General features: G+C 47.3%; 1 protein-coding gene across 2 annotated transcripts in view; it reads right to left on the reverse strand.

Annotated features, from left to right (window-relative positions):
• ANLN (anillin actin binding protein) overlaps positions 1–16636 on the reverse strand; it is a 287028-nt gene that overhangs the window by 190239 nt on the left and 80153 nt on the right. For both annotated transcript variants that reach the window (XM_030204140.1, XM_030204129.1), the window contains exons 8-9: positions 5436–5562; positions 4762–4863 (exon numbers count right to left, since the gene is read on the reverse strand). In XM_030204140.1, the coding sequence (XP_030060000.1) occupies positions 4762–4863; positions 5436–5562 (229 nt within the window). The remainder of the gene's footprint in view (positions 1–4761; positions 4864–5435; positions 5563–16636) is intronic.

Consider the following 16636-nt stretch of genomic DNA (forward strand, 5'->3'; position numbering starts at 1 on the left):
CAAAAAACCTAGCTGCCTTTGCATGGACTGATGCCATGAGATCCATCACTGGCTCCCCCCCCCCCCCCCCCCCCCGGCTCACAATCCTTGTGAAGGCCTCCTGTCCCAAGCTCTATTCCTCTGGGCCTAGAAGATTCCTGCTGAGAAATTCCACCTGTATGTTTTCCACGCTACATGTGCCACAGACAAAAATTAGCTAGATGCCTTTCTGCCTAGACAAAAAGTCCTTCGCCTCCACTGCCACTGTTGGATAAAATGTGTACTGCATTGCCTAGGAGTAGTTCGCAAAAGGCTAACGGGGCCAGGTGAAGTGCTCCGGTTTCCATCTAGTTGATGGACCACATACTCATCTGTTGCCAAGACCCTGACCCACTCACCCGAGAAAGCAAGAATTGCGCCCGCTTTCACAATGGTCTACTCCAGAGCTTCTAGACATGCCCCAGTTCACACTGAACAGCTACAGAATTTACTGCAAGCTAGCCCTTTCCGACTCCAGCTCCTATATCTGCTGAGACCACCAGGAAAATAACACTTCCTGAAGGGGACGCATTTGGGCTCTGGCCCATTGAACCACTTCCAACGTCCATGCCATGAAGGGCCGGCACTTTAAGATAATCCCGCACCTACAGTGCTCCGTAACAGAGACAACTTCCAGTCTGCACTTGCAACTTCTGGATCCTAGCTTGTGGAAGGAACACACCCCTTTGTTGTGTGCCAGATTAACAACCCATCGTAGCTGTTCCAACAACTGAAACTTGCGTGCTGTAGCCCACCGTCTCCTGAAAAGACTGCCTGAATTAAACCAAATCATCCAGTTAGGGATGCACCAGAATGCTCTCCTTGCACAATGCCACTACTACTATCATCACTTTGGAGGAAGTCCCGGGCACTATAACTAGTCTGAAAGGAAGAACAAAGAACTGATGGCGCTGCCCCAAAAAGACAAAACAAAGGAACCTCTCATGTCCTGCCTGAATCGGGGCATGCAAATATGCTTTCATGAGGCTTGATGTAAGAAACTCTCCCTTTCACACTATTATGACAGACCGCAATGTTTCCATATGAAAAATGGGGAGTTTTAAGGTATCTGTTCATCCCTTTGAGATCTAGGATAGGTCAAAAGGAAACTTTTTGGAGCACCTCAAAACAGATGGAATAAAACCCCCTTTGTGTTTGCTGGGATGGGTATTGTTGCCCAAAACTGCAACAACCTGCACAAGGGGTCCCAAACCGCTACCACCTTCAGTTTGGAATAACAGGGCAATTCCAAGAATCTACTGGGCAGAGTTCATACAACTGCAAAGCATAACCAGACTGGACAACCTTGAGGACTCACTAGTCCATGGTAAATTGTGCCCAATTCCGGTAGAACCACTGTAAGCAACTACCTATATCTACCAGCCAATGGACCCCAACACCTTCACTACAATCCTTTCAACTGCTCTGGAGACAGACACTGGTCCACCTCACTAAGCCCCATAAAAGGCTGTGCTCTCTGAAAAACCAAAACTAAGAAAACAACCTATTCAAGTTTATGGATTACTGTATACTTGATTGTATTGATAAAAGTATAAATTAAAAATTATAAAAAAATGGAAATCTGATATCACCTTAGGAAAGAACTTAGGGTGCATGAGGAGATCTACTCTGTTATGATGAAACTGTGTAAGGTGGATCCGCTACTAGGGCCTGAAGCTCACCGATACTCTGAGCTGAAGTGACTGCCACCAAAATAAGACTTTCCAGTTCAGGTACTTTAGATGACAGGAATCAAGTGGCTCAAAAGGAGCTTTCATCAACTGAGTGAGGATGACATTGATTTCCAATGATACTGTAGGAGGTTTGACAGGGTGCTTTGTCAAAAGCAAACCTTGAATTAAGCAAACTAGAGGCTATCCAGAGATGAGCTTCCCTCCCATACGGTGATGAAAGCACTGAGGCAAACCCTTACAGAGTTTTTGCGCAGGGCAAGAGGAGATCCTTCTTAGTGGAATCTTTCCTGGAAGCCAGCAAGATCCTGGTAACACCCTCTAGCAAAGCCATTCCCAATACAGTCTTCTGGACACACCTAGGCCTATCGGGATTTCAGGATATCCACAAATGAATATACACGAGTTTAAAGAACATCCAGGCTAGTCAGAGCACCAAGGTACAGATCCGCCACCCAACCCCAGGAAAGCATCCTCCCCCATGTAATATCCTGTTCAGACAGCCCAGAGTCCAAAGTCCACCAAGGCAACAGCATCTGTGCCAAATTGGAAAGCCTAAGCCCAGCTGGAAGATGGCTGTAGTGTTAGCAACTCAAGAGGGGAAGCACTACTCGACCACACTGATGCACCCAGTGACCGCACTTGGAGAAGGACCAATGCCTGAAATCTCTTCCTAGAGATGGGAAAGAAGGAAGAGGGTTGGAAGCGATAATATGGACCCCGGGGGGGAATGGAGCCATAAGTACACCCTGAGAAATTTGGCTCACTTCTCAAAACTAGAGCCTGAGCAAGCCCCTCAGAAATGGCCTCAGCTAACACAGGGCCCAGACTATAGTCAGAGCCTCTACAGGATCAAAGAAGGGGGAGAGGGACCTGGCCTAACTTCTCATTGCCCCTCAAAAAGTATAATTAGTAATATTCTCACCCTCTATGGAAGTCACATGGCCCGGCTCCTGCCAAAACTTGCATGTTCATGGAATGTGGAGTCAAGAAGGCTGCTCAACCTGCATAGCTTGACCAGCCAAGTTCTACAGGGCTCTTCCAGAAATAATCTTCAAACACCCCCACTCAGTGGCCCTGCCATGTAATCAGGGCAGGACAAACCAACCACTGCAAACATATGGCAGCTGCCACAGAAACCACAGCGTTTCACAGGCGTACAGCTCATCTGCACTTCAGAGGCTCCCCTCTGGGTTAAGTCTAAACCAGGGTTGGTCAGCCTTGGTCCTCCAGGGCCACAACCCAGTCAGGTTTCCCCACTGAATATAAAGGACTATTTGCATACAATGGATGTAAGCCACATTGAGTCTACTAATATGTGGAAAAATGCAGGATACAAATGTTACAAATAAATAAATAAATAAAATGTAAACAAATCTCAAATACTCATTGGGGAAATCCTGAAAACCCGCCTGAAGCCCTGGAGGACAGAGGTTGCCCACTCCTGCTATAAGCACTGGCCTGCTTAAAACCTCTCTGTGGAGCCTGCAGTCACTTTCCCTGGTCTTTTGTTTGGACTAACTTTATGCGGCTGTTGTGCACAGCTTTAACAACAGACATGGCTCTAAGCAAAGACAAGGAGCTATAAGCACCAAAACTCTACCTTGGCGTGATACAGAGACCGAACTCAGGAGAACTGTATGGCCCATGAGACTCAACCAGCATGGCCCTGGCAGTAGCTTATATTAGTTGGAAGTCAGACCTAACCAGAAACAAAACAAAACACACGAACAGCTGCACCAGCCCACCTGCTAGCAGTAGAGAAATACTGACTAGCTCCAGATTGTACCTACTGTTATATTAGCAGTCACTGGAACTGGTCTGTTTCCTTTTTTTCCCCCATCTACTGGTCAGGGGATATCTATTGATATGGATTGGTCTAGCTTAGTGGTTCTCTCCCCAGTCTTAGAGGCACACCCAGTCGGACTGTCAGGATATCTGCAATGAATATGCAATCTATCCCATGCATACTGACTGCGGATATCCTGAAAACCCGACTGGTTGGGGACGCCCAAAGGACTGAATTAAAAACCACTGGTCTAGCAGAACAAGGGAATTTTCAATATTCAAGATCTAAAGTTTATTTGCATAAGGCTGTGTTGATAATTAAGATTAAAGCACAAAGCCTAAAATCACCATCCTCGCTAGAATTTATTTCCAACCCTAATATGGTCTATCATTTAAGAACAAGGGAATGGGACTTGATATACCATCTTTCTGTGGTTATAAATCAGAGGTTTACATATTATATACAGGTACTTATTTTGTACCCGGGGCAATGAAGGGTTAAGTGACTTGCCCAGGATCACAAGGAGCTGCAGTGCGAATCTATCCCGGTTCACCAGATCAAAGCCTGCTGCACTAAACACTAGGCTTTAAAAAATACTGCCACCTCTGCTACATTTAACTTCTACTTCCCCTCATCCTGACATATGCCATTAGTTTGTGCACATAAATTACACCAACACCAGTAGAAGCTTTAAAAAGATTCTGTGTGAACATATTTAAGATCTACTACTATTTAACATTTCTATAGCGCTACAAGGCATACGCAGCGCTGTACACCATACACAAAAAGACAGTCCCTGCTCAAAGAGCTTAAAATAAAAAGGTGTTGAAAGCTATATAAAGCATTAAAATCTCTATAGTTTGACATATCTGGCATAAGTGATAGTCTTTTCTAAGGGTAAGAGGAAATCTGCTTTATAAAAAAAAAAAAATTTTCATTTAAGAGAAAATTACACAATGCTTTTAACAGATATTTCACAACTATTTTACACAAGTTTCAACAAAAGGAAATGGTTGAACTGTATCACTATTGTCATCTATATTTGAAAAACTGGGGAGATCACCATTTTTGATGTCAGGAAAAATTCACCACTCTGCTGCAAAATGTAATATACTTTCATCTTCTAGATCACTACATATATTCCTGTACAGCTATTTGAAGGGAAACAGACTCTCTGGATGCCAGATTTTTCTACCTAGCCAAACACTGGCAATAGTAGATAGCCAATTTCTACCAAACATTTGATTTACACACAATACAAACCATTTTCATTAGATGATGCATCCAAGAGATTTTTCTTTTCTGAAGAATTCTTTGCCATTTTTGAAGGACTGCACTTATTTGTAACTATAGATTCTGTAACACCTAAAAAAGATTTCCAAAGGGGGAAAAGTAATGTACACTATTACATTATTGTCAAGACCAGCCATTAAATCTTTTCAACTATTCCATTTTGCAACCCAAATAGTTATGCTCAGACTGGTTCCTTTTAAGGCACCAGAAGTTCTGTACATAATATCAAAGTATAAGACACTATCTTTTTAATGCCGTAAAGTTTTTGACCATTCCAGCACTTATTTTCTCCATCTATCCTGAACTCTACATTTGCCCATTCTCCATGTTGACAGCACAGTACAGCATCACTCACACAATGCTATTTCCATGACAGCTGATAAACAAAATAAATGTTCTAGATGAGCCTTCACTGATATTTTTGCATCTTAAAATTAAATAGAAGCTTCATCCCCACCAAGATCTGCACTAATTACTGACAATGAGTTTTCCAAATTAGTGCCATCTTTAGAAGCATCTACCAGTTACATACAGGGCAGGAGTACTTGAATACGAGGTTACAATATTTAAATGACACCATAAGCTTATGCAGAATGAGCTAAATCATACTCAATAGAACACACACAAAAATGATTTCTTCTCACCTGCAGAACCTGAAGTGGAAGATATTACGGATAAGATCTCAGTGCTTCCAGCAATTTCTAGCACAGGAACAGAAGGTGCATCTGGGTTTACAAGAGGTTTGCCAGACTCAGATTTGGTTTGAGTGTCCTACACAAAAAAAAAAAAAAAAAAAAAAATTCTTACCAATAACAAGTGTTAACAGTATAGAGGGTGTCCAAATTTTAGTTTCAGCACCGAAACCGATCAGAAATCCAGGTTTTAGTGGAAACCCAAGACTGTAGCCCTGCTTCCTGCCACAGGCCAGCCTCCCCCTCCAGGGCCACCCACTGTCATCCTCACCGCCTCCCCAGCCTACCTTGTAAAAGCTCTGGTGGTGTAATAGTGTCTTTGGGGCAGGAGCATCTCAAATTATTCTTGACCCCTTCCTCCATGCTGAAAAAGTGGCGGCTGTAATTTCTCACAGCAGCCTTGCAAGACTGCAACCACTATTTTGCAATAGGTAATAGCCTGAGGAGGAGCAAGTTGCTGCTCCTCAGGTTGTTCCCAATTCCAAAATGGCAGCTGTGACCTCCCATGGCAGTCTCATGAGGCAGACATGGCCACCATTTTCTCAGTGCAGCAGATGAGTCAGGAGCAACTCGGGATGCTCCAGCCCCAAAGACACAGTAAGAGGGGAGAGAAGGAGGGAGGCAGGCTTGCGGGGGCAAGACCCAATTTTGGTTACTGTTACAGCCGAAACCAGTAAATGATTTCAGCCAGAACCCAATTCCAAAAAGAGGTGGGAGTTACATGGGATGTTGCACTGCTTTTAAAACAGTTACTATAGGTAAACAAAATTTACTGACAGAGCCACACAAAGAATACCTAGCCAAGTATGCTTCTTAAATAGGGAAAACTCGTGTACTACAATGAGGGAACCTTCCCTCCTCACCCCAAATGCAATCAAGTATGACAGAGAATGAACAGGCACTACCATCAAAATTTTTGCTCCATGTAGATACTTCAGAAGATTACTTCCAGCCAGGTCTGGAGGAGTTTTACAGCATTCCTTTACAATAATATGCTCAGACCAGTCAAATTCCTTTGAGTTGAGAAGCAGTTCAGGATGAATCAGGCTGGACAAGGCAAGTGCGAACAGGTTTAATAGTAAAGCTGCCTGCAATCAAGGAACTGATGGTGACTGGCATACTTCCACATGCCCAAAAAGCCTATGCCAACCAGGCGCATGTGGATCCAATACTGGATGTCAATCTTCTTGGACATGTCAGGGACTGACAGAAGGGACTCCCAGTTCCTGACTAGTACTTCCTTGAGTACCTCATGAAGAGGGGCAGTCAGCCTCCTTAGGAGGAGATGTGTAGTCCAGGATCTCAAGCCATCTTGGCCCTGGGCTCATCCTCCACTTCCAAAGGAAATGGAATGGCAGCAGCCATTTCCTTAACAAAAGATGGAAATGAAAGACTCGCCGGAGGAGACTTTCTCCCTTCAGTTGGAAGGGAGAGCAGAGAGAATTCCATAGGACTCAGAGGAAAAATACCTTGAATCCTCCTCTGAATCCCACAAGCGTTGCTCTTCGGTGTCAGACAATAAATCCCTATGGGAGTGTCACAACCGAACCTGCCACGACGTGGAGGAATCACATCCTCAAGAGTGGCATCGAGAAGTTGGCTCCTGCCTCGACTCAAGCGAAGCTCCCTCCACTGACGTAGAGGGAGTGCCGGCTTGGGTGGCAGTCGACGCATGCGGAATCTATGCCTGAGGTTGCACCGTAAGCGGAGGGCAAAGTGGGGCCACAATGAGAGGCAGGGTAAGGGCAAGCACCCCCGATGCACTCCATTGCACGAAGCCATCCAGCAGCTCAAGGAGCAAGGTCCAGATGTGCTCATAGAGTACCGACACCGGAAAAAAGCTGGGGTGCTGGCTCAGGCTGCTTGCATCATCATTTAAAAAGATAGAGCAGCTTTTAAACTAGGAACGGGGAGGGGGGGGGGGGGAAAGAGGCCGACAGTCACAGAAAAGCGTATGGTTCAGAATAAGGTATATTGCAAAGACAGACCAAATAGGGAAGACAGGGTTTCTTGATAGTGAGGTTGCAAAAGATACTGTAGTAGATTCAATGTCCTTAAACAAAAATAATAAAAACCAGACAAAGGATAGTAAAATAGTTAAGTAATCAACATGATATAAGGAATAACAAGTCTAGCTTGAACTGTCCATATGCAAATGCTAGGAGCCTTAAGACATAAAATGGGAGAATTGGAATATATTGCACTGAATGAAGAAATAGACATAATAGGCATCTCTGAGACCTGGTGGAAGGAGGATAACCACTGGGACACTGTCATACCGGGGTACAAATTATATCGCAGTGATAGGGTGGACCGGATTGGGGGAGGAGTAGCATTGTACGTTAACGAGAGGCTTGAATCAAATACATTGAAAATTCTGCAGGAAACAAAAGACCTCTTGGAATCATTGTGGATCGAAATTCCATGTGTAAAGGGGAAAAGGACGATGATAGGGGTGTACTACAGTCCGCCTGACCAGGATGAGCAGACGGACGCAGTCATATTAAAGGAAATTAGTGAGGCAAATAAATTAGGCAACGCAATAATAATGGGCGATTTTAATTACCCCCATATAGACTGGGTTAATGTAACATCAGGGCACGCTAGGGAGGAAAACTTCCTCAATAAAATAAAGGATAGCTTTGTGGGGCAGCTGGTACAGGAGCCGACGAGAGAAGGAAAAATTCAAGACCTAATCCTAAGTGGAGCGCACAATCTGGTGCGGGAGGTAGCGGTCCGGGGGCTGCTTGACAACAGTGATCATAACATGATCGTCTTTGAAATTTGCTTTCAAAAAGGTAAGCATAGGAAGTCAAATATGTTAGCATTTAACTTTAAAAAGGAAGCTATGGATAAAATGAGAAGAACGGTAATAAATAAATAAATAAAAAAAAGAGGAGCAACTGAGAGGGTAAGAAACTTACAACAGGCGTAGATACTGTTCAAAAACACCGTCCAGGAGGCCCAGGCCAAACATATTCCACGTATCAGAAGAGGAGGAAGGAAAACCAAATGACAGCCGGCATTGTTAAAAAGTGAGGTAAAGGAGGCTATTGGAGCTAGAAAGGAATCCTTCAGAAAATGGAATGAGGAACCGAATGAGGAAAAGAAGTGGCATAAGGAATGTCAAGTCAGATGCAAAGCGCTGATAAGAAAGGCAAAGAGGGATAGTAAACATTTTTTTTATTTTTTTTTTTTTTTTAAGATACATTAAAAGCAGGAAACTGGCAAAAGAATCGGTTGGCCCGTTGGATCACCAGGGTGTAAAAGGGGCGATCAAGGAAGACAAAGAAATAGCAGAAAAACTAAATGAGTTCTTTGCTTCGGTCTTCACCGAGGAAGATTTGGGTGGGCTACCGGTGCCGGACAGGGTATTTGAAGCTGAAGAGTCAGAAAAACTTATTGAAATATCTGTAAATCTGGAAGACGTAATGGAGCAGTTCTGCACACTGAAGAGTAGCAAATCTCCTGGACCGGATGGTATTCACCCTAGGGTACTGATAGAACTAAAAAAAATGAGCTGGCAGAGCTACTGTTGTTGATTTGTAAAGTGAAATTAGGCCTTACCTGCTAATTTTTGTTCCTCTAGATCCTCCAGACCATTCAAGACGCGAGGGTTATGCACTCCTACCAGCAGAGGGAGACTGAGAACACAAACTTCTCATACAAGTAGCCTGTGCAGACCTTCTACTAACCAGTAAAACAGTAACAAAGCAGAGGAACAAAACACCTAAACAAAACCACTGAATCCACACTCAGATCTCCTTCCCTTAAGACGGGGGAATTCAACTGCAGATGGGCACAAACGGTACCACAAACTGCCCTTAGTAAAACTCCAGGACCCAAATCACAGGAGCAACTAGAAATATCAGCAACTGAAGTCTAAAGAAATCATCATACTGAACTGTCCGATACACTGGGTGGGCTCTTGAACGGTCTGGAGGATCTAGAGGAAAGAAAATTAGCAGGTAAGGCCTAATTTCACCTTCCTCAGCAATCCTCCAGACCGTTCAAGACGCTTGGGACGTACCAAAGCAGTAAACACATCAAAGGGTGGGACCCGCGAAGCCCAGAGGACAGGACTGCAGCTCCAAAACTGGCATCCTCCCTTGCCTGTACATCCACTCTGTAATGTTTGACAAAAGAATGCAGGGAGGACCACACCGCCGCTCTGCAAATGTCCACCGGTGGAACAAAACTACTCTGCCCAAGAAGCCACCATCCCCCTAGTGGAATGTGCCTTGAGCCCCACCGGCACCGTACGGCCATGCAATATGTAAGCCGAAGAGATGGCCTCCTTCAACCACCAAGCTATAGATGCCTTAGAAGCAGCCGCTCCCTTCTTGGGCCCCCCCATGAAGGACAAATAACCTGTCCGAAGACCTGAATTCCTCCGACCTGCGCAAGTAAACCTTCAACACTCTGCGCACATCCAATTTTGTCAAACGACGCTGAGAAGCATCCCCCGTCCGGTCCCCCAAGACCGGCAACGAAATCACCTGATTGACATGAAAGGAGGATACCACCTTAGGCAAAAACGAAAGGAATGGACGCAGCGAAACCTTTTCCTTAGAAAACCACAGAAACGGAGGCCTACATGAAAGAGCCTGAAGTTCCGAAATCCTGCGAGCCGACGATATAGCTACCAAAAAGACCACCTTCATAGTAAGGTCTTTTATCGAACAAGACTCCAAGGGCTCAAAAGGAGAACCCGCCAAAGAGTCAAGAACGACATTAAGATCCCACTGAGGAACTACCGGCCGCTGAGGACGAAGCAACTTCACCCCCCTCAAAAAACGGACCACATCCGGGGAAGACGCAACTGACCTGCCCTGCACCTTACCCTGAAAACACGCCAAAGCAGCCAGCTGCACCTTTAAAGATGACAATGAAAGGCCCTTCTCAAAACCATCCTGCAAGAAATCTAAAATGCACGACACAGAAACTGTCAAAGGGACACACGCCTGGTCCCCACACCAATCTTCAAATATGCACCACACACGCACATAGGTCAAAGACGTCGAACGTTTGCGAGACTGCAGCATTGTCTGAATCACCTGAGGGTAAAACCCTTTCCTTCTCAACCGTTCCCTCTCAAGGGCCACACTGTAAGAGAGAACCGAGCCGGATCCGGCATGACAACTGGACCCTGACACAACAGCACTGAGCCCCGCAGCCGCAGAGGTTCGCCTTCTAACAAGCGCATCAGATCCCCGAACCACGGCCAACGCGGCCAATTCGGAGCCACCAACAACACCGGACCCGCATGACATTCTACCCTCTGTGGGACTCTAGGACTCAAGGTAACAAGGGCCACGGGGGAAACACGTACAGCAACACCCGCTAAGGCCACGAAAGGACCAACGCATCGATCCCTTCCGCTCGCGGATCCCGACGCCGACTGAAATACCGAGGAACTTGAGCATTCTGTGTCGACACCATGAGATCCACTACTGGCATTCCCCACTTTAGAACTATCTAGTCGAACGCCGACCGGTGCAGAGACCATTCTCTGGGGTCCAACATGTGTCTGCTTAGAAAATCTGCGTTCACTTTGTCCACCCCGGCCATGTGCGCCGCCGAAATCTGCACTAGATGCCTTTCCGCCCAAATCATGAGCAGAGCCGTCTCGATTGCCAACCGCGGACTCTTTGTACCGCCCTGCCGGTTGACATACGCTACCGCTGTCGCGTTGTCTGACATGACTCTTACCGCTTTTCCAACCACACTTGAGCGAAACGCCAACAGAGGTAGCCGAATCGCCCTCGTCTCCAATCGGTTGATAGACCACTGAGCTTCCTCTGTCGACCACCGCCCCTGAGCGGACTGACCGAGACACTGAGCTCCCCAGCCCAGCAGACTGGCATCCGTTACCAGAATCACCCACTGAGGAGGTTCTAACGGCATGCCCTTTTTCAGAGGGGCCGAGCACAGTGCCTAGGAGCCCCCCTCAATGGCAACCGCAACTCCAAACTGTGTACCTGGAGAGACCACCGGGACAACAGAGCCGCCTGAAGTTGACGCATATGTGCCCTGGCCCATGGTACTACCTCTATTGTCGCTGCCATGAGGCCTAGAACCCGAAGGTACATTCGAACCGTCGGACTCTGAACGGACATTAACAGCCAAACTTGCTGCTGAAGAGAGGCGATCCGAGAATCCGGCAGAAAAACACGACCCACTGCCGTGTCAAACCGCACTCCCAAGTACTCCAGACTCTGCGATGGGATCAACTGACTTTAGACTACATTCAGTACCTATCCGAGCGATTCCAGAAACGCGACCACCTGAGCCGTCGCAGCAATACTGTGAGCCCGAGACTTTGCCCGGATCAACCAGTCGTCCAGATACGGATGCACCAGAATTCCTTGCCTCCGCAAAGCCACTGCTACCACCACCATTATCTTGGAGAAGGTGCGTGGAGCCGTTGCCAGACCAAAAGGCAGAGCACAGAACTGAAAGTGCCTCCCTAAAATCGCAAAACGAAGGAAACGCTGATGGGCCTCTCGAATCGGCACGTGCAGATACGCTTCCGTGAGATCCAGTGACGTGAGAAATTCTCCCTGATGAACAGCCACTATGACCGAGTGAAGTCTCCATGTGGAAGGATGGCACCTTGAGCACCCCAATGACCCTCTTGAGATATAAAATGGGTCGAAACTGGTCCTCCTTCTTCAGCACCACAAAGTAAATCGAACAACAACCCATTCCTTGCTCGTGCCGAGGAACGGGTACCACAGTTCCCAACTCGATTAAGCGACCCAGAGTCTCTTGAATAGCCTTTACCTTGACTCGAGAGTGACAAGGAGAGGGAAGAAACAGATCCGGCAGCGGGTGCTCGAACTCGAGCGCATAACCGTCGCGAACGAACTCCAGCACCCACTGATCTGAAGTAATTTGGGTCCACCCCTGGTAAAACAGACAAAGTCGCGCCCCGACCTTAACCAGTGGCTGGACCCGCACACCATCATAAGGAGGACTTACCATTTCCGACACCTCCGGATGAGTCCAGACCTCCTTGGCGACACCCTCGAAATGACTGCATCTGCTGGAAAAAACAGCTTTTAGAAGGAGCTACAAATCTGCCCGGCCTGTACCGCCTCACATCCTTAAACCGACCTCTAGCCGATCCACCTTGACTAGCTGCCTTAGGCCGTAACTCCAGCAACCGTAAGACCTTGGTATCCCCAAGACCACTCATCAGTTTATCCAAGTCCTCTCCAAACATAGAACCTTTGAAAGGTAGAGAACACAATTTTGCTTTAGAGGCCGCATCTGCCACCCAGCCCCTAAGCCAAAGAGCCCTGCGAGCCGTCACCGCCAGAGCCATATTCTTAGCCGAAGCCCTTAGCAAATCATAAAGGGTGTCCGCCAAAAACGAAGACCCCCATCTCCAATTTCGCCAGGTCCTGAACCAAACCAGTCCTAATGCAGGCTCATCCAAGAGCTTCTCCGCCCAACGGAAACAAGCTCTGGCTACCAAGCCCCCACACACAGAGGCTTGCAAGGCCAAAGCCGACAAATCAAAGCTGTGCTTCAGAAAGGACTCTAGCTTCCTATCTTGAGCATCCCGTAAGGCTGTACCGCCATCCACCAGAATTGGCTGTAGCCTTAGTAACCGCCGTAACCACAGCATCCACAGTAGGTGGTTTCAGCAGGGCCAAATCTTCCGGAGGCAAGGGATACAGCTGCGCCATAGCCCTAGACACCTTACAAGCAGCCTCCGGCACAGACCATTCCTGAAAAACCATGTCTCTAATGTCTGAATTCATAGGAAAGGAATGGGAGGCTCTCCGGATCCCCTTAACCAAGGGACCTACCTGGGGTCCCTCCGCAGAGGGAGTGGCCGCCGGAGCAAACTTCAAAGTAGCGATCACCTGATCAATGAGCTCTAACAATTCCTCCTTATGAAAAATGTGACCCACTGAAGAATCTTCCCCAGGCCTTAGCCCATCCTGACCCTCAGATTCATCTAAGAGATCCTCCTCTCCTGGGTCACTCCAAACCTCCGACCCAGGCAGAGAAAGTATCTCCATAGGCTCCAAAATATCCACCCGCGGGCACTTAACTCCCACTGAGCTAGCAGCCCCCGGGGAACAAACAGCCTGAGCGGGGCCAGCTCTCCAGGCATTATACAGAGACCAAACAAACTCAGGGGGAGACCAGACCCCCCCCCCCCCCGGACGCTGCTGAAGCCCCAACACTTCCCGCAGTCTCTGCGACGGACCCCCCTCGCTCCCGAGGCAGCAGGTCCATCGCGTGATCTGCGGCTAAAGTAGGCGCGCTTCCCGCCACACACGGGTCCCCCTGCGCCGGTACGGAATGCGCGGCCAAAAGGGCCACGCTTCCCGCCAAAAACGGTTCCGTCGAGACTGACCCAGGATGCACAGCCAAAATGGCCACGTTTCCCGCAAAAACCGGCCCCGCCGCTGCCGGCCCAGAATATGCGGTCAAATCGCTGCCCAACACCTCCGCCGACTCAGGGGAAAGCACGGGGGCAAGAGCGCTGACAATGTAGGCTCACCACAAAATTTACATTGGCCACCTTTCACTTCAACGCCGCGCTTCGCGCAAAACCGACACCTCACCAGCTTAGACATAATGGCTGCGAACACAATAAAAACAAACAGTTGCTTTGTGCTCTGACAGACTAATAGGCAAAACCACCTAAGGCAAGAACGCTCTTGACGACTTATCTCTGGACTGCCACAAGAATGGCCAAAATAACCGCCTTTTAAAAACGTTTATTTTTTTTTAAACCTCGTTGCGGATGCCTAAACGCCTCAAGGGTACAGAACGAGGTCTGTAGCCGAGGTCAAGCAGTCCTCCAGAGGAAGAGCACAGGGGGAGGGACCCGGCCACCCGGGTGTGACACTCCATAGGGAATAAGAAGCCCCTTAGGACTTACATCCTGTAATAGAGATCCAAGTGTGGGTTCTCTAACATTTACAGCCCAACCTAGAAACCCCAAATGGGCCTACCAGACTGAGTACACTGCACAGGCTGCACACATCTACCTGTCTGCTGAGACTGAGAAAATACTAGTTAGTAGAAGGTCTGCACAGGCTACTTGTATAAGAAGTTTTAGTGTTCTCAGTCTCCCTCTGATGGTAGGAGTGCATAACCCACGCGTCTTGAACGGTCTGGAGGATTGCTGAGGAATTTATCCTTAAAACCGAGCGTGGTATCGGAAGATTAAAGGGTGGCCAATGTAACGCCGATAGTTTAAAAAGGTTCCAGAGGAGACCCGGGAAATTATAGACCGGTTACTGACGTTGGTGCCGAGCAAAATGGTAGAGACTATAATCAAGAACAAAATTACAGAACACATTCAAAAGCGTGGACTAATGGGACAAAGTCAACATGGATTTAGTGAAGGGAAGTCTTACCTCACTAATCTGCTGCATTTCTTTGAAGGGGTAAACAAACATGTGGACAAAGGTGAGCTGGTTGATATTGTGTATCTAGATTTTCAGAAGGCGTTTGATAAGGTCCCTCATGAAAGACTACAGAGTAAATTAGAGGGACATAGGATCGGAGGTAGGGTCTTCACTGTGGATTAAAAACTGGTTGAAAGATAGGAAAGAGTAGGATTAAAAGGTCAATATTCGCAATGGAGAAGGGTAGTTAGCGGGGTCCCTCAGGGATCGGTGCTGGGACCTCTGCTTTTTAACATATTCATAAATGACCTAGCGATGGGGGTAACTAGTGAGATAATCAAATTTGCTTGATGACACAAAGTTATTCAAAGTAGTCAAATCGCGGGAAGATAGTGAAAAACTACAAGAGGACCTTACGAGACCGGGAGACTGGGTGTCTAAATGGCAGATTACGTTTAATGTGAACAAGTGCAAAGTGATGCATGTGGGAAAGAGGAACCCAAACTATAACTATGTCATGCAAGGTTCAGCGTTGGGAGTCACGGACCAAGAAAGGGAACTAGATGTCATCGTTGATGATACATTGAAAACTTCTCAATGTGCTGCTGCGGCTAGGAAGGCAAATAGAATGTTGGGTATCATTAGGAAAGGGATTGAAAACAAAAATAAGGATATTATTCTGCCGTTGTATTGCTCCATGGTGCAATCGCACCTCGAGTATTGTGTTCAATTCTTGTCGCCGCACCTCAAAAAAGACAGTGGAATTGGAAAAGGTGCAGAGAAGGGCGACAAAGATGATTCAGGGGATGGGACGACTTCCCTATCAGGATAGGCTGAAGAGGCTGGGGCTCTTCAGCTTGGAGAAAAGGCAGCTGAGATATGATAGAGGTCTATACGATAATGAGTGGAATGGAACGAGTCGATGTGGAGCATCTGTTTACGCTTTCCAAAAATATTAGGACAAGAGGGCATGCGATGAAGCTGCAGTGTTGTAAATTTAAAACTAATCAGAGGAAATGTTTCTTCATTCAACGCGTAGTTAAAACTCTGGAATTCGCTGCCGGAAAAGGTGGTTAAGGCGGTTAACTTAGTGGACTTCAAAAAAGGGATGGACGGCTTCCTGAAGGAAAAAGCCATAGAATGTTATTGAATGGACGAGGGAATAATTTCTATGATGGGCGGGACAAGTTGCTTGTTCTTTTGGCCGCTGTCGGTGAAAGGGTGCTGGGCTCGATGGACCCTTGGTCTGTCCCAGCATGGCAATGCTACTTCTGCCGGGTCGATACATAAGCAGGGTCTTGGCTGCTGGGAGACCGATGCATCAGCACTGTCTGTATGGAGGAGGAGTGATCCTCCTAGCGCTGAAGCTTCTCGGCTGCTGAATCCTTCGATGCCCTGGAGCTCCCAGCACCATGTGTTGAGGGCGACCGATGACCATGCTTTTTGGCCTTCACCCGAAGAGTGTCACCCAGGCTCCTCTGTGCAGACGAGGACAACATCGAAAATACGTCACCTAGGGGTTCGGTCCAACAATGGACGATCCTGGGAGCCCTGCACAGCAGGAGGCATCGAGGCAGGTGGAGACCCACTCAATGTTTCACTACTCCCAGTGTCTAAGGGTCTAGTAGCAGCCATGCTTACCCACGCTCCCAATGCCAGTGCAATGCTCAATGTCTATGTCAATGACCTCAATGCCAACATCGAGGAACCAGACTTGGCTAAAAGGTCCTCTCTTGTCGAGACTCTCTGGAAACCTGAATCCTCTTCTTCACA

Source organism: Microcaecilia unicolor, chromosome 1 (genome assembly GCF_901765095.1).
Source record: "Microcaecilia unicolor chromosome 1, aMicUni1.1, whole genome shotgun sequence".
Taxonomy (NCBI): Eukaryota; Metazoa; Chordata; class Amphibia; order Gymnophiona; family Siphonopidae; genus Microcaecilia; species Microcaecilia unicolor.